The 24,106-nt window shown below is 36.0% G+C and overlaps 1 protein-coding gene across 3 annotated transcripts in view; it reads right to left on the bottom strand.

Moving 5' to 3' along the window:
• Positions 1 to 24,106, bottom strand: part of ADK (adenosine kinase) — a 569,627-nt gene that overhangs the window by 88,722 nt on the left and 456,799 nt on the right. For 2 of the 3 annotated variants that reach the window (XM_055536398.1, XM_055536394.1), the window contains 2 exons: positions 22,929 to 22,964; positions 10,525 to 10,639 (listed from right to left, as the gene is read on the bottom strand). In XM_055536398.1, coding sequence (XP_055392373.1) covers positions 10,525 to 10,639; positions 22,929 to 22,964 — 151 coding nt within the window. Of the gene's footprint in view, positions 1 to 8,198; positions 8,256 to 10,524; positions 10,640 to 22,928; positions 22,965 to 24,106 lie in introns of all 3 variants that reach the window. The other variant, XM_055536393.1, reaches the window with a different exon arrangement.

The following is a 24,106-nucleotide window of genomic DNA, read 5'->3' as shown; positions in this document are numbered from 1 at the left end:
ATGCAGGAGACACTGGCTCATTCACTGACTGGGGAAGATCCCCCATGCTGCGGAACAACTAAGCCTGCATGCCACAACTACTGAACCTGTGTCCTAGAGTCTGTGCTCCGTAACAAGAGAAGCCACCGCACTGAGGAGCCCGCACACCATAACTAGAGAGTAGCTCCCGCTTGATACAACTAGAGAAAGCCCATACAGCCAAAAAAAAAAAAAGTAAATATTTGGGAAAGAAGCAAAACTGTAAATCTGTAAATATTCACAGATGATATCATTATATATATAGAAAATCCTATAGAACCAACAGATACATTACTAAAATGAAAACAAGGTCACTATAAAAAAAATCTATACATCAATAAAAAACAAATAGAAGCTGAAATCTAAAAGGATGTCATTTAAAGAGGGGAAGAGACTTAGCAGCAGCACCAGCAGCACTAAAAGACAAAAAACCTGGAATCTTACAACGATAGATATTACAAGACGATTACAATGAAAATAACAAACATTTTGAGAAAAATTAAAGACCACTTAAAATATCAGAGGGAAATACTCTATGGATTAGAAAACACAATATTATAAAGGTATCAATTCTCTCTAGCTGAAATGCAGATTCAATAAAATCTCAAAAAAAATTCTATTAAGAATTTGATACAAAAAATAAAACTTGAGAGGAGGTGATAATAAACAGATTCTGGAATTTATGTGGAAATGCAAAGGACCAAGAAGAACCAAGAGAGTCCTGAAGAACAAAGTTAGAAAGCTGATAATATTCAGATAACAAAGGTGATTATATAAACTAAGTAAATGACAATTTAAACCAGTATAAGAATAAAGAGACAATGGAATAGAATAGTCAAGAAAAAGAATCACAGATATAAGATCATCTGAAATATGACAAAGGTATCAATTTAGTGCAGTTAGGAAGAGGATGATGGGTCAACTGGTTATTCATATGGGTAAAATGAATGAATCATGCCTTCCAGATCACATCATATATAAAAACTAGCTCTAATTCTAGATGGACTGTGGATCTACATGAAAACTTTTTTTAAAATAAAACATTAGGAAAAAAGAACAGGAAAATATGAAGACATGAGCTTGGCATATGTAAAGATTTTCCTCAAAAAAACATCAAAGTTTATTTACCACAGAAGAAAACACTATAAATTGGACTATATTAAAATTAAAGGCTTTTCTAAGATACCTGCATCCTAAGGTTCACTGCAGCACTATTTACAACAGCCAGGATGTGGAAGCAAACTAAATGTTCATCCAAAGAAGAATGGATAAAGAAGATCTGGTATACCTACATATATATATATATATAATGGAATATTACTCAGAGTAGTCATAAAAAAAGTATGAAATAATGCCATTTGCAGCAACACAGATGGACCTAGAGAGTGTCATACTGAATGGAGTAAGTCAGAGAAAGAAGGACAAATATCATATGATATTGCTTACATGTAGCATCTAAAAAAAAAGCATACAAACGAACTTATCTACAAAACAGAAATACAGTTACACATGTAGGAAACAAAACTTGGTTACCGGGGGAAAGGGCAGGGAAGATAAATTAGGAAATTGTGATTGATACAACATACTACTATATATAAAATAGATAACTAATCAAGACCTAACTGTAATTGAACTCAATTCAATGCTCTTTAATGGCCTTTATGGTAAAAGAATCTTAAAAAGAGTGATATATGTATATGTATAACTGAGTCACTTTGCTGTACAGCAGAAACTAACACGACAGTGTTAATCAGCTATACTCCATTAAAAATTACATTAGTTTCAGGTGTACAACAAAATGATTTGATATTTACATACATTGTGCTACAGGAAATAAGAATACAAAATAGAATTTTACAGTAAATAAATAAAATTAAAGGCTTTTCTAACCAAACACTTGCATGTTGACTGTAAGAATTATAATCAATAAGACAATCAAATAAGCACAAAAACTCAACAAGAACTTCACAAAACTAGATATTCAAATGTTAATAAGCAGATGAAAATGTGCCCCACCTCATTACAACAGGAAAATTGCAATTAAAAGCACAATGACATACTAGTATATACTCACCAGAATGACAAAACTAAAAAGATGCATAGTATCAAATGCTGGTGAAAATGTGAGGGGGAAAAGTCATTCTATATAAATGAGTATCATCAGTTTGGAAAATTCTGATTTGTTAACTATGGTAGTGGTTACATAAACATATGCATTTGTCAAAACACAGAAAGTGACACTATAAAGAGTAAATTTTTTACTTATTTAAAAAACAATTATCCTTCAATTAAAAAAAAATTAAAAAAAACCCAGATATGAAAGGAAATCAAAGTAGAATACAAACTCTAATAAATATAACTATTACAAATGAATAATGTAACCATATTGAAGTGGATGGAATAATAAGAACTAACTTAGAGTTACTTTTGGATAACACCATCTTGACTGCAGGGAGATCAAACCAGTCAATCCTGAAGGAAATCAGTCCTGAATATTCAATGGAAGGACTGATGCTGAAACTCCTATATTTTGGTCGCCTGAAGCAAAGAGCTGACTCATTGGAAAAGACCATGATGCTGGGAAAGATTGAGGGCAGGAGAAGGGGATGACAGAGGATGAGATGGTTGGATGGTATCACTGACTCAATGGACATGGTTTGAACAAACTCCGGGAGTTGGGGATGGACAGGAAAGCCTGGCGTGCTACAGTCCATGGGGTCACAAAGAGTCGGACACGACTGAATGACTGAACTGAATTGAACTGACTAGATACCACAGGGTCAAAGACAAAAATAACTGTAAACTAACACTGTATGTCAAGGAAATATGTTTCACACAAGGGTATGGGAAAGCAATTGAAAACTACTTTGTTGTTTAGTTGCTAAGTTGTGTCCAATTGTTTTGCGACCCCATGGACTGTAGACTGCTAGGCTCCTCTCTCTATGGGATTCCCCAGGCAAGAATACTACTAGAGTGGGTGGTCATTTCCTTCCCCAGAGGCTCTTCCTGACCCAAGGACTGAATATGCATCTCCTATACTGGCAGGCAGACTCCTTACCACTGCGCCACCAGGAAAGCTCAAAAACTACTTTAGGATGAAAAAAATACTAAAGTATAGCTTATATAACAAAACCAGAAATTTCATTATCAGAGCGAGAAGTTATAAATAAGGAAAGGAAGAAGGTCAGAAAGAACTTTATTGTTCCAACAATAAACTGGAATCAAAGGTATCAGTCTGAACTCATGGAATTTAAATATATACATGGATAGAGAAATAAATATAAACAGGTATAGAGTCATGGGTCAGAGAAGGCAATGGCACCCCACTCCACTACTCTTGCCTGGAAAATCCCATGGACGGAGGAGCCTGGTAGGCTGCAGTCCATGAGGTTGCCAAGAGTCAGACACGACTGAGCGACTTCACTTTGACACGACTGAAGCGACTTAGCAGCAGCAGCAGCAGCCAATCTATTTGTAAGAGGGCCTAGAAGCAATGATTCTTAAGTAGCAATGAGCATATCTAGTACCCAGATTTGGGTTTCTAAAAACATGTGCTAGTAAAAGGAGCTGGGGTTATTGAAGAAGTAGTTGAACATCTTATGTGAAAAAGGAAGGTAGTGCTTAAAAAAGTATGGGGACAGAGCAGGATAAAAAGCCTATATATTGGGTGATTCTATTTTAAAAAGAAGCAAAACAAATTGTTAGCAGTAGAAGTGAAAATAATGGGTAAATTTGGTGGGGGTAATGATTTAGGAGGGGAGTACAAGGTGTGGGTTCTAAGGCGCTAGAAGGGTTCTTCTACTTGATTTGATGGTCACTGGCATAGGTATGAAAATCGTAGGTATGATGTGCCAACATAATGAAAATCTGAACCAGTTGTGTATCCATACTATATTTCAAAACAAACCATACAATCTATTTTATATTTTGATTACAGTGACTTTTCCATGTTAATTGGTAAAATATATGTGCATTCTACCATATGTAATCTATACCTTAATAAATCTGAATAAAGGTCCTTTAAAAATAAATTCTATGATAAGGAGAACATTTGCCTAGTGTAGGCTGTCTTCCATTTTGCTTTCTAGCTTTGATACAAAGGTGGGTGTTCAAAGAAGTCTCATTTCTTGACAAGCCTGAGATCACTAAACCATACAAACCATGCCCCAAAGATAATACTTTGTCAGGAACAAGACAGTTTCACATATGTCATTTTAAATTATTTTGAACCTCTGGATTAAAGGACTTTGTCTTTTGTGGTTACAAAAAATTTCAAATGGAACATGAATTAATAAGTTACCTTTTTACGTTAATAGTTAAGAAAAATACATATTGTGTAAAACCTTATCTGGTAAGAACTTTTTCCTAAGAATGCCATGCATAGATGTTCTGAAAGAATGCTACTTAATTTGTTCCATCTACATCATTACCAGTACCTATGCCAATAAGAACAAGATTTAAAATTGGTTTGGCTGTAGTGGAGAACATTTTCAAAGTGATTTATAATAATATTTTATAGCAGTAGCAGTTGTGATGATGTGCTGACATTATTCTTTCAGCTGCTGAGATTGTTTTTCCTTTAGAGTTCGCATTTTCTTTTGCACACCTTCTGTGCTTTATGCCTACCAGAATTGCAAATCACACTGAGCTTTTCTTAGAGAGTAATAGACAGCCCTAAGTGTTTTCAAAGAACATGAAAACTTAACTAGCAAATGGGGTGACAAGTTTAAGGACTCAAGAACATGAAAACAAAAAACTTCAATAACCCCATTTACTCATAAGAAAATGACAAAAGACACTATGATGTGTCTATCTTAAATTACAAACTTCCCAGAGGCAGGAGACTATTTAAAGTAGTATGTATATAGATTGCTTTTTATTGTGGATGAGTCCTTGTTACTTTGTGATTTATTGAGAAGGAGAAGGATTCAACAAGGCCTGACTTATTGAGGCATCAGATGCTTAGCTGCTAAAAGATTTTGTTTCCATTATCCCACAGGATCATAGAACTTGAAGCAACGTTATCAAATCACCTAATCCAGTGGCTCTCAAAGTGAGAGAAGAGGATAGTAGCATTGCTATATCACCTAAGGGGCTTCCCTGGTGGCTAAAACAGTAAAGAATCCGCCTGCAATGCTGGAGATCTGTTTAAGATTCCCTGGGTCGGGAAAATCCCCTGGAGAAGGGAATGGCTATTCTAGTATTCTTGTCTGGAGAATTTCATGATCAGAGGAGCCTGGCAGGCTACAGCCCATGGGGTTGCAGAGTCGGACTTGACTGAGTGACTAAGTGCACACACATTATCACCTAAGGGAGTTTTTTCAACAAATTCACAACCTTGCACTTCTCTTCCCCCAGACTCTATCACCTCCATTCTTATACATCTTCTTGAGGATATATATTCTAACTCCTCACAGGGATGTATCAGGTTGAGGGGAAGGTGTTTTTATGAAGGGAGGGCAATATTTACCAAAAGCCCATTAGGTGATTCTAATATAACAGCACCAGTTTTCCTATTGAGAACCTCTGACCTAGTCTGTTTTTTTCTTTTAGGGCACAATTACAATTCAAACAGATCAGAAAGCACTCCGGAAGTATTCAGAAAAGCCTACAGCTTATTCTTCAGTGTACCTATTTTATTGTCTCATAACAGCTACTGTGTAAAATGTGTTATTTTCAATTCAGAACAAAAGTCCTATTGCTTCTTCCAATTTTCTGTGATATATTTAGTACAGAAACTTGGAAAAACTTAAACTTGCTACAAAGATATAAATATGTATATATGTGCATATATGTACATATTTATACATGTGTATGTAGAAAATCTTTTTTTCCACTACAATCCTTATTTTAGTATGATTATATTTATGTTAATATTTGAAGACCTTATTAGCAGCTGCTTTGCGGTAGGTAATCTTCAGTCTTAGTTTTTCTAAAGTTTATAGACACAGAAATGATTTCCCTAACCTGACTCCCATGTTACCAACAGGTTCATTCAACATTTATTAAAAGGATCAAAATGGATAGAATCAACTTTTCTTTCCTGCCTTCATCCCTAGTCTCTTGCTCATTATTTTCCAGTCCCTCTCCAATCCCCTCACTCCCCAAAAAGCTCAGAACTCAATTAGCCTGCAAGCAATGAACCAATGATTAGTATGTGGCAAAACCTCTGGGCTGGAAGGATAGAGGATGGATTCCCAAATGAAACAGAAGTGACCAAAAAAAAAAGGAGTAAGTGGAAAAGTCTTTAGATTCACAAGCAATTTATGAAAGAGGAATTAAAAGAATTACATTTATAATATAAGAGAAAACAGTTTATTGATTCTATCTCAAAAGGTGAAAGGTCTCCAGAATTAAATACCAAGAAACTAATTTTGTTACATTATTGCTAAATGCCACAAACTTAGCAATGATCATTTAAAAGTACTCTACAGCACAAGGTTTAAGGAACAATGATTCCTAATTAGTGTTTTAATAAGTGTGTTAGCACTGCCTTGTGCCATTCTGGAATGTCACTTATAGTAAATTAAGGGATACTTTCTTTCCCCATCTTCCATTAGTATTTTAATGCTAGGAGGTGGGAAAAAGCTGATCCATATTCAAGAGGGAAGGAGGAAAAACAATAACAAATTGGCATCTCTTCTGTGAATTGCCCCACAGGCCAAGCATTTTTATGTTCTTAATCATTATTAAATGACTTAACATGACACCCAGAGCCTGGCGAATGATTGCATCCTGACATGAGAACGAATTACAAATGAAATGAAAGATCAAGCCGTATTAGAGGATTGCCTCTGGGAAATGAAAATCTTTAATTCTCTTTTATTATTGACATTTATTTGGCTGCCATGAATAACAACATAGCAAAGAGATTCAGCTATGCTTCTGCATTGAATAGCTTATCCCAGGGCTCAAAACTGCATTAACATTTATCATGTTTGCTTTTGTAGCTGACACCACTGAACAGATTCTCTATCCATCTTGTATTTATCATGCATTGCAGATATAGTGCATCCTCTAATTTAAGTTCATTTTCATAGAGTAGGAACAGCAAAGATTAGCCAGTGTCTTTCCTCAAATAAATTCCTGCTGGTAAGCATCCCTAAGCATGGTTTAATAGATTTAATAAAGAACAAAATGAGTTGACAAGGAAATTCAGTCATAGGAAGGGGAGGCTAATTTTAAAGGTTTCAATTTTGGGAAAATTGTGCAAATTCACAATGAGGAAGACACTTGTACAATATGTAGATGTGGAATATATAAAGCCTTAAAATAAATGTCTCCATAAAGAGCAACAAATTGCATGTTTTGAATCTGAAGGCAGTATACCAGTTCCTGTAAGATAAAAAAAAATCTGCATGTTTTTCACTTTTCCCAAAAGAGTTCATTGCTAAGACAGGAAGAGGCCACATGGTATAGGAAGACAGCAATCCAGGTAGTTATTATCAATGCCGGGCTATCTTTTCATGACCCTTTTCTCCCTTGTACACATTTACAACATGGCTTTTCCTGTCACAACAATTAAAGATTATATACTACCTGGTGCCTTTGCTTACATGATCCTCTATGACTGGACTGCCCTCCTTTCTTTAAGTTCCTCCTAAAATTCAAGACTTAGCAAGGATATCAATGTGTCTTAGGAAAGGTCCTTAATAACTCTGAATTTTGTCTGAAAAAAAATTTTTTTTTTACTTTTATTTCTGTTTCATTCACTTTTAATTATGGAGATTTAAAAACATATGTAGAAGTGGAAGTAATAACATAATAACCATCCCCCATATATCCATCACCCAGTTTCCACAATTATTAACTCATGACAAATCTCATCCCACTTCACTATTTACCACTCACTGAATTACTTTTGAAACATAATTTTAAGTAAACTTCTCAATCTTGATTTTGACAATTCTAAAATAAGAAAGTTGAAGTAAATTAACTATAGGGTTCCTTCTTCCCACACTTTGGACAATAGTTTCTTCTTTTACCTATTTCAGGCTTATATATTTAATTCAGTAAAAAAACCTACAATATATTCTCTATAGCATCTTTCTTCAAGGTTTACTGATCTCCTTCTTTGAGTCAATACAGCCCATATAGTCTGTACCAATAAATAAGAAACATAATTATACTCTGTTGTATTCATTGAGTTTTCCATGTGGCGCTAGTGGAAAAGAACCCACCTGCCAATGCAAGAGACATAAGAGACATGGGTTTCATCCCTGGGTCGGGAAGATCACCTGGAGAAGGAAATGGCAACCCATTCCAGTATTCTTGCCTGAAGAATGCCACGGACAGAGGAGCCTGGTGGGCTATAGTCCATGGAGTCACAAAGAGTCAGACAGGACTGAAGTGACTTTGCATGTGTGTATTCATATTTTGATGTGTACCAATTTTATTTCTCAGCTAGATCTTTAAGTCTATCTTAAACTTCAGTGTTCTGCAGAGTACTGAACAAACACAAAACTAATAACTGCTATTGTTTATAACAGTTATTAATGAGCTGATTGGTTTTAATCCTAATGATTCAGAGAATATTTAAAGGTTTTTTATTTTGGCTTTAACAGTAGGCAGCATCATACTGACAATATTACTCATTTCAATGAATAAATGTTTGTTTATTAGATAAAATTCCTATTCTATTTCTATGACAGTTATAATATAGATGGCTGAGTAAAAACAGAAATGAGGTTTTCTTCTTGAAGTTTAAAAGTAAGAAAGTAACTTACTTCTGAATTCTACTTGCCCATAATCAGATAAATTTATTTTATTCAAGCATGATACTTGGTAAGTAAAATTTATTTATTTATTTATTTTCAGGAAAGACATTTCTAGACTGACAATATCTCCAAAATTTCAAAACAAATGAACAAAATCAAAGTGGATTTACTTAACTGACTTTTAATAAATATAAACATGAAAAATGTTTATAAACATGAAAAAAATGAAACATTTTTTTACTCGAGAAGATAGCTGTATTTATTAAAATAAACAATAAAAGGTACATTTTTATAGACATAGAACAAACAGTTCTAAAATTTGCAGGGGACCACAAACTACCCTGAATAGCCAAAGCAATCTTGAGAGAAAAATGAGGCTAGAGGCATCACACTTCCTGATTTCAAATGATATTACAAAGGTAGAATAGTCAAAACAGTACAGTACTGCAGAATAAGACACACACACAGGTCAACGGAACAGAACGCGTATAAGGAGTCAAGAGGACACAAGAGGGAAAAGATAGTTTCTTCACAACAAGTGGTATTGGGAAAACCAGACAGCCATAGGCAAAAGAATGAGACTGGACCACCATCTTACAACATACATAAGCATCACCTTAAGGTGAATGAAAGACTGGAAGCCAAGACTTGAAATCAAACAACTGTTAGAGGGAAACAAAGGGAGTAAGTCCTTGACATTGGTCTTGATGATGAATTTTTGGATTTGACACCAAAAGCAAAGGCTAAAATAACAATAATAAGTGGGAGTTAAAACTAAAAAAACTCCTATATAGCAAAGGCAACTATTAACAAAGTAAAACACAACCTACAGAATGGGAGAAAATATTTGCAAGTCATATACCTCATAAGGGGTTAACATCCAAAATATATACAGAACTCATATAACTCAACAGCAAAAAAGCAAATAATCCAATTTAAAAAGGGACAGAAGATCTGAATATACATTTTTTCAAAAGAAGACAACAGATGGCCAATAAGTACATGAAAAAGGTACTAAAAATAACTACTCATCAGGAAAATACACATCAAAATTATAATGAGGTATCACCTCAGACCTGTTAGAATGGCTAAACTATCATAAAGATAGGAAATACTTGTTGGCAAGAATGTGGATAAAAAGGTACCTTTTTGTACTGTTAGTGGAAATGTAAATTGGTGCCACTGCTTTGAAAAACAGTATGGAGGCCCTTCAAAAATAAGTAGAATTACCATAAGACTCAGCAGTTCTACTTCTGAGTCATGAACAAAACAAAAACACTAACCCAAAGAGATATCTGCACCCCCATGTTCGCTGCAGTATTATTTATAATAGCCAAGACATGGAAAACACCTATGTGTCCATTGATAGACATTTAGGATGGACAGACTTCAGAATGGACAAAAATTATGTGGTACATATACATCAGCTCACGCATGTGTGCACACACATGGTGAAATATTATTTAGCCACAAAAAAGGAAATGCTAGTATTTGAAACAATATGGATGAAACTTCAAAATACTGCATGATCTCACTTATATGTAGAATTAAAAAAAATAATAATAAAAAACTCCAAGTCACAGATACAGAGAACAGATTGGTGGATGCCAGCGGCAGGAGTTGGAGGAGGCGGGGGGGGGGGGGGTGACAGTGAGTAAAGTACATGAAGGAGATTTTAAAAAGAAAAATGTACACTGCTTTGAGTAATTTATAATATAAAGTATATAACATTTTAAAATAATGATTAATCTCTATAATACTGGGTTTTCCCCACAGCTTCCCCACATACCTGTAGCCACTATGGTGTCCTCTCTCCCTTGGGTGAAAATCACAATGCGCTGCCTCTTTGAGTTGACTTTTGGCAGAGCCTGTGCCTTTCTCGCTATTTCTTTAATGTCTTCAGTCTATTAATAGAAAGGAGGAAAAACATGTTCATAACCAATACAATAAACTAAAATTTTATAGTAGATTAAGGATTTAGTTTCTCATGCTCAAAATAAGAGAGACTTGATCATAGAATTATTACATAAAAATTTTAACTACATACAGAAGTAAACAGAATAGTACAACAATCTTCAAGGAACCTATCATCAAGCTGCAATGATTTGAAATTTATGATGAATTTTATTTCTATTTATCTACCTACCTTTCATATTATTCTTAAGGAAATCTCAAATACTATATAATGCCACATGTAAAATGCTTTATTATGTATTTCTCAAAGGTAATGATTCAAATATAACCATCTATTATATTTTTAGTTAATGATAATTCTTTAATATCAACAAAAGTCAGTTTTCAAATTTCCAATTAATGAGAGATTTGTAAAAAAGAGTATTACTGAATTATTTTAGAGGTTTACAGAGAGCAAAATTATGCTGATTCTGGAAATAATGCAGTTAATATAATAAATTTTTCAAAGAACTAAAATGAGACGCTAACCATTTTCTAGAGACTTAGCTTTTTTAAAGATAAAGTTTAAAAAGTACAAATTAGTTCTAGAAACCCTCACGCTGTTTTTCATGATCACACAGGCTGCAAAGTTTTACATCATAAATGTTCTGTCTTGAAATCTAATTCTTGAGCTATGGGGTTAGATTTTTAGAATCATGTTTTCAACTTTTTTGAATTAAAAAATGTATTTCATTAGCTTTTAAAAAAGCTAATTTATTTTATTTTTTTGGTTACGCTGGGTCTTCATTGCTGCGTGCACGCTTTCTCTAGCTGCAGTAAGTAGGGGCCGTCCTCTAGCTGTGGTGTGCAGACTTCTCACCGCGGTGGCTTCTCTTGCTGTGGAGCACAGATCTAGGCACACGGCTTCAGGAGTTGTGGCTCCTGGGCCTAGAGCTTGCAGGCTCCAGTACTCGTGGCAGGTAGGCTCAGCAGTTGTGGCACATGGGCTCAGTAGTTGCAGTGAACAGGCTTAGCTGTTCCTTGGCTTGTGGCATCTTCCAGGACCAGGGACTGAACCTGTGTCTCATGCATTGGCAGGCAGATTCTTATCCACTGTACCACCAGGGAAGTCCTCAACAATTTTAGATAATTTAAAAACCCATGTTTGAATTCAGAGGGCTGCTAAAATTGTTCAAGGTCTGGAGTTTGTTGGTAGCTTCTTCTATCACTGTGCAAAGTTTAAAAATGTTATGGGGAGAGAAATATATACCAGAGTGGAAATATATCTAATAAAAGAAATTAATTAAGATATATAGGACATAAAATGGAGAAGGCAATGGCACCCCACTCCAGTACTCTTGCCTGGAAAATCCCATGGACGGAGGAGCCTGGTAGGCTGCGGTCCATGGGGTCGCAAAGAGTCGGGCACAACTGAGCGACTTCACTTTCACTTTTCACTTTCATGCATTGGAGAAGGAAATGGCAACCCACTCCAGTATTCTTGCCTAGAGAATCCCAGGGACAGAGGAGCCTGGTGGGCTGCCATCTATGGGGTCGCACAGAGTCGGACATGACTGAAGCGACTTAGCAGCAGCAGGACATATAAATTTAGGTAAGCAAAGCAGACAAGTCACAGTGGCTACAGACAACATCAGAAACCATTATGTTTTTAAAGGTATGACAATCTTTAATGAAATATTTGTATGTTGTTTAGTCACAAAACACTTAAGATTCTGGATGATATATGAATCTAAGCTTCTCCAAAACCTAACATCATGATTCCTGAGGACTGCTATTTCTGAAAAAAAAAAAAAAAAAAATAGCCATTTGTGGTTGGACAATGCTGCTGACCTTTCAAACATGCTGACTATATCACTTTTGTTTGCTTATTTTAGAAAAGAACTATGCCTGAAACTCTGATAAGATGAGAAAAGAAATTCCCTCAGTTTGAGGGGAAAGACTATTAAAAATGACCAGTAACATTTGAAAGTGAAGTCACTCAGTCATGTCTGACTCTTTGCGACCCCATGGACTGTAGTCTACCAGGCTCCTCTGTCCATGGGATTTTCCGGGCAAGAATACTGGAGTGGGTTGCCATTTCCTTCTCCAGAAGATTTTCCCAACCCAGGGATTGAATCTGGGTCTCCCTCATTGTAGGCAGACGCTTTACCGTCTGAGCCGCCAGGGAAGTCTATCCCCCCAAATGAGAATGTCTTATAATAATGATGCTTCTAATAAATATATATATATATTAAAATTACATATAGTATCCAAATCTCTTTACTACAGACATATTTTACTAATATAGGATTTTTGCTTATGATTGAGTACAGTTCATTTTTAGTAAAGATACAGGCAAACTCCAGAAAGATTCACTTTACCACCTTAGGAGTAGAATTTTATGCATCTCTTTTAAGTAGAGATCCTTCTTAAAAATGGTATAAGGAATAAATTAAGAGTGAGATTTGGTTGTCTTATACCAATCCTGTGAAAAAAAGAGAATGTTTTGTGGGAGTTTTGGTAACCTAATCAAAGCAACATTTTTTTCATGCCTCAAGTTAAACCTTATAAAAACAGCAATTCAAGATTGAAACAAACTTTTCAAATATAAAAGATAAATTTTCACAGAAAGATTAAGCTTATTCTATTTGTATCCATATCTATAGCTCCACTGTGCACCAAATCAAAGTATCCCACACTAAGCTTTGAGGAGTCATTGCTTTGCCCTCAACAGATGATTCCCATCTAGTATAAAAGCTTATCTTAAAACTTCAATTTTGTCTTCCCAACAATATATATTTTGAGTTCCGTAAAACTTGAAAACATGAACCTCTTCCTTATCTCCTGGTAGTTCTTCCTCCCATATATCTGCTCTAACGTATCTTAACAGAATGATGAAATTACAAGGAATTTTAGAGTATGACACAACTGGATTTACTAATTTTGATGTTGTTGTTCAGTTGCTCCGTTGTGTCTGACTCTTTGCAACCCCACGAGCTGCAGCACGCCAGGCCTCACTGTCCAACACTCCAGGAGCCTACCCAAACTCATGTCCAATGAGTCAGTGATGCCATCCAACCATCTTATCCTCTGTTGTCCCCTTCTCCTCCTGCCCTCAATCTTTCCCAGGATCAGAGTCTTTTCAAATGAATCAGCCCTTCGCATCCGGTAGCCAAAGTATTGGAGTTTCAGCATCAACATCAGACCTTCCAATGAACACTGACTATAGGAAAAACCATAGCTTTGATTATATGGACCTTTGTCAGCAAAGTAATGTCTCTGCTTTTTAATATGGTGTCTAGGTTGGTCATAGCTTTTCTTCCTATTTGTGTGACCTCAAATAGTAAATTTTTATACACAGAAGATCTGTATAAAAAAGATCTTAATGAACTGGATTACTACAATGGTGTGGTTAGTCACCCAGAGCCAGACATTCTGGAGTGTGAAGTCAAGTGGGCCTTAAGAAGCACTGCTGTTAATAGAGCTAGTGGATGCGATGAAATTCCAGCAGAACTATTCAAATCCCTAAAGGATGATGCCATCAAGGTTCTGCATTCATTATGTCAGCAAATCTGGAAGACCCAGCAGTGGCCCTAGGACTGGAAAAGGTCAATTCTTATCCCAATCCCCAAGAAGGGCAGTACCAAAGAAGATGCTAAACACTGGACAGTTGCACTCATCTCCCATGCTAGTAAGGTCATGCTTAAAATCTTGCATGCTAGGCTTCAGCATTATGTGAACCAAGACCTTCCAGTTGTCCAAGCTGGGTTTAGAAAAGGAAGAGAAACTAGAGATCAAATTGCTAACATTTGCTGGATTATAGAGAAAGCACGGAAATTTCAGAAAAACATCTATCTCTGTTTCACTGACTATGCTAAAGCCTTTGACTGTGTGGATCATGATAAACTGTGGAAGGCTCCTAGAGAGAGAGGAATACCAGATCATCTTACCTGTCTCCTGAGAAAATTGTATGTGGGCCAAGACGCAACAGTTAGAACCCGTTACGGAACAAGTGATTGGTTCACGATTCAGAAAGGAGTACGACAGGGCTGTCTGCTGTCACCCTGTCTGTTTAACCTATGCACTGAGCACATCACGAGATATGCCAGGCTGCATGAGTTACAAGCTGGAATCAAGATAGGCGGGGGGAAACATCAGCAACCTTAGATATGCAGATGATACCACTCTAATGGCAGAAAATGAAGAGAAACTAAAGAGTCTCTTGATGAGGGTGAAGGAGGAGAGTGAAAGAGCGAGCTTAAGACTAAATATTAAAAAACTAAGATCATGCATGGCATCCAGCCCCCTTACTATATGGCAAATAGAAGGGGAAAATGTGGAAGTAGTGACAGATTTCCTCTTCTGGGGCTCCAAAATCACTGCGGATGGTGACTGCAGCCATGAAATCAGAAGAAGACTGCTGCTTGGCAGGAAAGTGATGACAAACCTAGACAGTGTGTTGAAAAGCAGAGACATTATACCGCCGACAAAGGTTCGTATAGTCAAGGCTATGGTCTTCCCAGTGGTCATGTACAGTTGTGAGGGCTGGACCATAAAGAAAGTAGAATGCCAAAGAATTGATGCTTTTGAACAGTGCTGCTGGAGAAGACTCCTGAAAGTCCGTTGGACAGCAAGGAGATCAAACCAGTCAATCTTAAGGGAGCTCAACCCTGAATACTCACTTGAAGGACTGAAGCTGAAGCTGCAGTATTTTGGTCATCTGACGCAAGCAGATAACTTGGTGGAAAAGTCCCTGAATGCTAGGGAAGATTGAGGACAGAAGGAGGAGAGGCTATCAGAGGATGAGACAGGCTGGATGGCATCACTGACTCAATGGACATGAGTTTGAGTGAACTCTGGGAGTTGGTGATGGAGAGGGAGGCCTGGCGTGCTGCAGTCCACACAGTTGCAAAGAGTTGGACACGACAGGGCAACTGAACAGCAAAGCAGGTAAACATACCTCTTTGAAACTCCATTTTCTCATCTACAAAACTAAGACAATAGTAATTGTGTTAAAAGATGTTGAGAGTGAAGTATGCTAAAATTAGTGGGCAACAGTCTGAAGAGAAACAGGGTATTTGCTTAGTCTTATAGTATCTCCCTCTAAACTTATTCATTACAGAAGGAAAAATAGAAATGCTAATAGTGGAGAAGGTCGACAGACATCCCTTTACCCCAGTGATCAACTTTAGTGATGCTTAAATTAGTGGGTAAAATGGGATATCTGCACAGGTATCACCCCTAAGATATTTTATCAACAATGGGAAAATACTTAACTTCATAGAGGATAAATACCACCTTAACCTAGTGATGACAGTTAACATCACCAACAGTAAGACATTGGGATATCATGTATATCCCTGTTATGATGCACTGACAAGGGCACAATGCTGCTGCTGCTGCTACTAAGTCGCTTCAGTCGTGTCCGACTCTGTGTGACCCCATAGATGGCAGCACACCAGGCTCTGCCCTCCCTGGGATTCTCCAAGCAAGAACACTGGAGTGGGTTGCCATTTCCTTCTCCAACACATGAAAGTGAAATCGCTCAGTCGTGTCTGACTCTTTGCAACCCCATGAACCGCAGCACACCAGGCCTCCCTGTCCATCACCAACTCCCGGAGTCCACCCAAACCCATGTCCATCGAGTCGGTGATGCCTTCCTACCATCTCATCCTCTGTCATCCCCTTCTCCTCCTGCCCTCAATCTCTCCCAGCATCAGGGTCTTTTAAAATGTGTCAGCTCTTTGCATCAGGTGGCCAGAGTATTGGAGTTTTAGCCTCAATATCAGTCCTTCCAATGAACACCCAGGACTGATCTCCTTTAGGATGGACTGGTTGGATCTCCTTGCAGGCCAAGGGACTCTCAAGAGTCTTCTCCAACACCACAGTTCAAAAGCATCAATTCTTCTGCGCTCAGCTTTCTTTACAGTCCAACTCTCACATCCATACATGACTACTGGAAAAACCATAGCTTTGACTAGGTGGACCTTTGTTGGCAAAGTAATGTCTCTGCTTTTTAATATGCTATCTAGGTTGGTCACGAATTTCTTCCAAGGAGCAAGTGTCTTTTAATTTCATGGCTACAGTCACCATCTGCAGTGATTTTGGAGCCCCATAATAAAGTCTTCCACTGTTTCCCCATATATTTTTGCCATGAAGTGACGGGACCAGATGCCATGATCTTAGTTTTCTGAATGTTGGACAAACCTAAATTGAGGGACATTCTACAAAATGACTGACAGGCAGTCTTCAAAAGCATGAAGATCATGAACAACAAGGAATGCATGAGAAATTGTCTGATAAGAAGAGACTAAGAAGACAAATATATGCAATGTGTGACCCTGGACTAGCTTGTGGGAGAAAAAAAAATTAGAGGAAAAACTGGTGAAATGAGAATAAATTCTATAGTTCAGTTACTAACACTGTACTAATGTTGACTTCCAGGTTTTGATCATTATACCTTGGTTCGGTAAGATGTTTACATTAGGGGAAGATAAGTGAAGGTATCCAGAAATTCTCTACTATTTTTGCAAATTTTCTGAACCTAAACTTGTCTCAAAATAGAAAGTTTAGTTTTTTGTGTGTGTATGAGGAGGAAAAATAAGGTAAGTGAAAGAGCTGAATGTAGTATTTAGCACATGCCAAGTACTTAATAAATATTAATGTATTTCCTATATTTACTGTCATTTAAATATGCTCCAAAACTGTCAAATCCTAAGTTGCCTGAAAATCCCTAGAAAGGACCTCAAGAATTTTTTTTTTTGGCTGTGGTGGGTCTTCAGTGCTGCCCATAGGCTTTCTCTAGTTGTAGGGAGTGGGCTCATACTTGTAACACATTTAGTTGCTTCGTTGCTCAGCGATAGGTGGGAACTTCCTGGACCAGGGATTGAACCAGTGTTGTTGCATTCCAAGAGGTGGACTCTTAACCACTGGCCCACCAGGGAAGCCCTCTGAAGAGTTCTGAGTATTGAGAATTCAATTATGTTATCCAATAAGGGAGGAGAAAGAGAAAAAAGGAAGAAAAAGTAGAAGGACGCTCACAATTTAAATATGAGCCATGTATAAACAGCTATGAGCACTCTAAAATACTCATTACCTCTTAACCAGTCTAGACAGTATGTATTATTACTATGTCCCTATTTTATAGATGCAGAAAGCAAGAGCCATGTATATAGCTCTAAAATATTCATTAAATTTTAACTACTCTAGGAAATAGGTGCTATTACTATATCCCCATTTTATAGATGAGGAAACTGAGTCACAGAGAGGTTAAGTAATTTCCCAAGGTCATACTAAGAAGTGGAGCCAGGACTAGCATCCACAAAGTCTTGATTCCAACACTCTTCCCTGTTATCCACAGATAATACTGCGTCTATGAATTCTGCTTATGTGATTTCTGTTGTGATCACAAAACTAAAGCATTTTCACATTAAATAATTATATGCCACAGTCACAAGTCATTGCTGATCTTGCATTTAAACATGATATTTTTCTTAATTATTCTGGTTTGTATTTTACCCTAGTGAATTTCAACTTCTGAATTTCCAGATATTTCTCATTTTCCAAGGTCATTTGAAAATCTGATTTCCTCCTCCAATATGTTAGACTGTAAGAAAGAAGTGTAGTTTATAAAGATTACCAGATTCAAGACAGCTGAGCTCAGATTCTGACTCCATTATCTGTTAGCTATGTGACTCTAAACATGTTATGTAGTTTATTTTTTTTCTGTTCAACTGATACGGCAATACATGCCCTACCTACCCCTCCAAGGTTTGTATGAATATTAAATGTATTAATGATATGTTAGAAAATGTTTTATAAACTTTGAATCATTTCATAAATGTCAAATTATGCTTTTATTGTCACTGGTGGTCACACACTTTAAATTTAGCATTGTTTTCCAAATTAATATATTGTCTTCATTCCATTTTTAACAAGCTGATGTAAAAGAATACTGTCACCACCTATCTACTCCTATAGAAAAGCAAATATGGTGTTCATACATATTGCCCCATTTAATCACACATATTCTGCTTTGTTTCCCAACAGGAACTCATGTAATAATCAGGGTGGTCATACGATGTGTCAGTCTCCATCCTGTCTCATACCACTTCCTCGCCACTCATTCCATTCCAGTTGCACTGGCCTCCTGTCACTACCTGGAGTACACAGTACATTATGCTCTCTTGTGCCTAGAGTCCTGCGAACTCTTGTTCCCTCTGGTTTGTGTCCCTGTTGCTTGTTTTGCTTTTTTCTGTCACAGCTAGATATTTGTGTTTTTTAGTTTTACTTCCTCAGAGAGTCACTCCAATGATCAGAGTATCTAAAATAGGAGACTCCCACCTTTTCCTTTACCGTACACTTTCATTATTTCTATCTTGTTTTCAGGGTCTATCGAAGTGTTAGGCACAAAGTGCTCAGCAAGTATTTATTGAATGAGTAAGTGATTAAATCAAGAGAATCACAACTATTATATCTCTTTCTGTTAACTGAGTGTTTTTAAACTGTTATCACTTGGGACTCAGTCACTTAGGGAAGCAGCACTGTACTCTATCAACAAACATGATCTAATTTAGTGTCTCATTTCCAGAAACTCTTGGCGATCATTCACTGTGCATTCTTTATATTTGTGAGGAACACAGGAACATTAGAAAAATCTTGGAGAACTTTTGGTAATCAATACCTTCTGAAACTCTCTGTGGACTTACTATCCAGTGCTAATCAATGGAAGTTTCTGTGAGGATGTCATGATCTACATCTGTCCAATATGGTAGTTACTATCTACATAGGCATGCACTTGAGATGTGCCTACAGACTAAGGAACTGAACTTGTAATTTTTATTAAATTTAAATAGCCACACATGCCTTGTGGATGTCTATTGGATAGCACTTTCAATACCTTCTTCTCTCAGCAGTATAAGATGATAGAGCTGTCATTGGTCAGAGAAAGACTACAAGCCTGGAAGTCTCTGGTCAGAGTCATGGGCTGCAGGGAAGTGGGAAAATGGAAAAGGATTGCTTTATTTCCTCTATGGTTAGAAGTATTGTATTTTAGAGCTCTAAAATAAGAAAATTAAAATTTGCTGCTTGGAGTAAAACCAAGTAACTGATACAGTAGAAAAGGTATGAATTCTCTTCATCGTTTGGCATATACTCTATTGCATTGAGAATCAGAACACAAAGAATAGTTTTATTTAGGTTTTGGAGGTATGTTCTTCACTTTAATTTAAATCAATTTTCAATAGTGCTTTTAAAAGGTTTCATAATGAAACATATTGCTAAGTGCCTCATTTCTATTTAGGTTCTAAAAATACAAACCTTTAATTGGTTGAACTTAAGATAAGGTTGGTTTAAAAACACACTGCAATCTGAACCGATTTTCCAAAATAATAAAAGGCCCCGTGAAACTTTTTACACCAAGAATTGTCATTTTAAATTCTTAGCAGGTCTGTCATTTAAATCAGGCACTATGCAATTTTCCCTCAACCTACATATATATATATATATTCGTCTCTCTTTTGCTTTGTGCTCTGGCCAGTTCCAGTTTTTATCTCGTTCTCCAGTGTACTCCTAAGCTGCTGCTTCTTACTGAAAATTGCCCAATTCACTTTAAAGATTAAAGATTTTTTTCTTAAAGAAAGATTATCTGAAATTTGCAGAGAAGCTAACCAGAATACCATAAACAATGTCACTGAGGATATTTCCTGATGATAAACACTGGTTATTTTTAGAGGCATTTGGATTGGTCTCTTAGCAGGCAGATCACTAGTGGCAACACGCAGTGGCTTTGGGAACTGATTGGGATTTATAACAGAAAATGAAGGTAGGACTTGTGGGAAGAAAAAGTACCCACCTTTCCTTGCTCTTTAATTTTTTCACTTCTCTCCTCTCAGTCATGTCCCATATTAAGAGGTAAAATTAAAGTTGGGAGGAAATAGATACAGATTTTGTCTAGTTTGTCATAAGACTTGAAAGCACTGACACATTCCCACAGACATTAAACTGTTAAATGATTTATTCTTGTTTGAGTCTTTAAAAATACTGAGATTCAAATCTATGCTTTCATATTACTATCTAACCAACTAAGGAAACTTTAATGACATTTTAAAATCATTAAGTTTCTCTAGATAGCATTCAGTACAAGGATTATATTTTATTAAAAATACCGACTTCAGGGTATTCTAATCAAGGCTCTTACAGATTCTGAAATACTTATAGTATTTTAGGGAACCCATAAAGGGATACATCAAGACACTGTATGCTTTATACAATCTACCACATCATCGTCCAATTACCAACTGAGTTTTGCTATGTCAGGAGGTAATAAGGTATACTATTATAATCATCACTTTGTTCATATGTTGTAATCAGTTATGGCAGATTTATGGTAAAAAGAAACAACTTTAGAGTCAATAAGTAAGAACTAATGGAAAGGTTAATATGGTGCTGGTTAGTAGAAAATAGAAAAAGTAGCTTGTTGCTAAGACTGAATTTAAACCAGGCATATTCAAAGCATGTAGCTCAAAGGGACAATAAAACTATGAATTAGTAAGGTTTAATAAATTATTAAAATTATTATCAGGTACTACAGAATCATTTGTTATACAACATGTTACATTTCTAAAAGTGGTTATTTTTTAGAACTGAAATACATTTCTAAATGTTAGCACATAAAATAGGACACAAATTTATACTCTATATATGTTTTATTTGAAGAATTTTTATGTAACAACAGAGAATATTAATTGTTAATACTGAAATTTAGAATCAGTGAAACTTTTAAAACATGACTTAAAAATATTTACTTATAGTTTCATGATCAAAACATTTGTCTTTCTAAATTGAACGTTCCCCTCATTACATTTAGCCCTGTACAGCAATTGCCAGTTTGGGAAATTACAAAGGGAAACTTAAATTAGATTAAAATTATTTGGAAATCTTTATTCCTTCTTCATGTGACTCAACCTTATATTCATGAGAATATGTTGAAATAAAAAAAGGAAACTCCCAAGAAATGATGATAGTTTCCATTAATTGAGCACTATGAGGCAGCTTCCTGCCCTGATAGTTTTTATATAGGACCTTGAGAGCAGAATACTTATACCACATGCTCACTATCTTCCCCCAAGAAAAAGAAGCACCTTGGTTGTCAAGTCCTATGACATGGATAACATACACATGTATCACTTTGTTGCTTAATAACGAATCTGCCTTTAGTACATTTAAATAACATTTCCTTCACAATTTTATAAAACACCTTTCTCTAAAGAGTTCAAAGTGAGCTTACTAATATATCCAGTCAATGCTCACAGTTTCTGTACATGGTAGACAATACTGAGTATGCAAATAAGGAAAGAGTTTCTATATATTCCAGATCTAGTCAGGTTAAATTTAAAAAAACTTACATCCATCAAACATTCCAAGTTGCTATATAGAACACAATATTCTACAGAGTTCTGGCTAAATAAATATGATAGTCATAAAAATCACACACTCCGTTAATCTCTGTCAATTAACCTTGGTTTAGATTAGTCAGTGTTTCCCAACAATCCATCGGAAGGTAGATACTACATATGTCAAAACATGGTCTTGGCTATTAATTTTGCCAACAACAACTATATGGAGTTTGGAATCTCAACAGGATAATATTTCTATAAGGAAAACAGAATTGATTATCTGAAAATTAAAGCAATTATCAATTTTGTGTTTCAGAAAATGTATATGTTTTATGCTATCAAAGAAATGAGGAAAAAGAAAGAAAAGAAAAAAAGATTCAAACAGGAAGTTCATATGAGAAGGATTTAAACTAGTCAGTTCCTAACAACAGTTAAGTATAACCTTTGGAAATTAATTTACATAATGATAATCTACATGTGGTAAGGCTGAAATTATTTAAATGACATTATATTTCACTATTTAGTGTTGCTCCACCACTGCTTTAGCAGTGAATTCTTATGAAATGTAATGCAGCTAATGAGGTAGCTTTTTAACTGAACAAACTGACAGGCCCCATATCTGCAGAGGCAGCTTGAAACCGTGCCCAACCTCTTGGCTTCCCAAGAGGCTTTTCAAAATTCAATAAATAACATCTGTAGGCGATGTTGGGTGCAGACCTAGCAGAGTGCGTCATAACACTGTGCTGGCAGAACAAAGAAACCATGACGACTGCCAAGTTTCCATGGCAACTGCTGCGAGGCTCTGAGAGTATAATAGCACATCAATCACTGTCCAAAAGAACTTCATTATCAGCTAGAAAAAACCTTTAGGATCTGTTCAGTGTGCAATTGTGGGTTAACTCACCTCAAAGCCTTGCTCTCTGGCAAAAGTGGCAGCTTCCTGAAATAGAAAAAAGAACAGTTAATTATAAAGTGCTAGGTAATGAAGAAATAATCCATTTTGAAACTCATTCAAACAGTCTTCTTTTTACACAATTATCTCAATATACTCACATAGTTCAATTTTTATTCTTACACGGAAAAAAAAGATTTCTTTTTTCCGTGGCATAAAAAAAGGCAGCAAATGTCAACACACTTCACAAGGTGAAATAAAGAAGATGTTACATGTTTTTACTGCAGCTGTCACCATGGGTTCAGGTGTTCTGACCCCGACAAAGAAAATCATTTGAAGCCTAAGGAAGATGCTGATGGTTATGTTTTTAATTAAAACAATACCTTTCAGAAGACTCTTCTGTAAGAAGAATGTTTGCTAATAAATGTATAGATTAGATTCAGAAAACCCCCCTTTTTGTAATCTCTGATGAAATTTATTCAGGCAAAGGTTATCAATGGATGCTCAATTCATTAGGTTAAAGAATGATGGGGAACTGCTTATTTCATGGAATCAAAGTATCAAAGATCATATGCTGGTCACGAGCAGCAAAGTATAACTTTACAGCGGAAGAATCAAGCAGTCATCACTTTAACCCAGTGATCAATCTTATTACCTAATATTCTGATCACCAAATATTCTGTGGCTTCTGTCATAATGTAGTATAAGGTACAGAGCACCATCTATAAAGTTTTTAACATGAATGAATCAAAACTTTATTCAGTAACTTGTAGTCTACAGGAAATATATAGAGGATAGAAGAACAAGTTAAATGATACACTGAGAAGGCTAATAAACAAATCCATAAGGTAGGACATTAGCCAGGACAAGCACCTTGGTCTTTGTAGTAAGTCAACATCATGATAAAATGTACAGGAGTAGTGTACAGATTTTAATTGGAAACTGTTTTGAACACACCAGTTATAAAATACATTTTGGGTAAGTTTGATTATGAAATGGAAATCAAATAATATTAGGAATTATCAACTTGATATGAAAAAATCCTAGATTTTCAGGTGTATCCTGAAGTATCCTGGGATAAAATGGCATGGTATATGTAATTTATTTTAGAAAACTTAAAAAAAGAAAGTGAAGCAAAAATGGCAAAATATTAATGTATCTAGATGTATTCAGTATTACTATCTTTTGCC

Source organism: Bubalus kerabau, chromosome 1 (genome assembly GCF_029407905.1).
Source record: "Bubalus kerabau isolate K-KA32 ecotype Philippines breed swamp buffalo chromosome 1, PCC_UOA_SB_1v2, whole genome shotgun sequence".
Taxonomy (NCBI): domain Eukaryota; kingdom Metazoa; phylum Chordata; class Mammalia; order Artiodactyla; family Bovidae; genus Bubalus; species Bubalus kerabau.
Note: the sequence above shows the minus strand (reverse complement) of the source record. Positions and strands in the feature narration are given on the sequence as shown.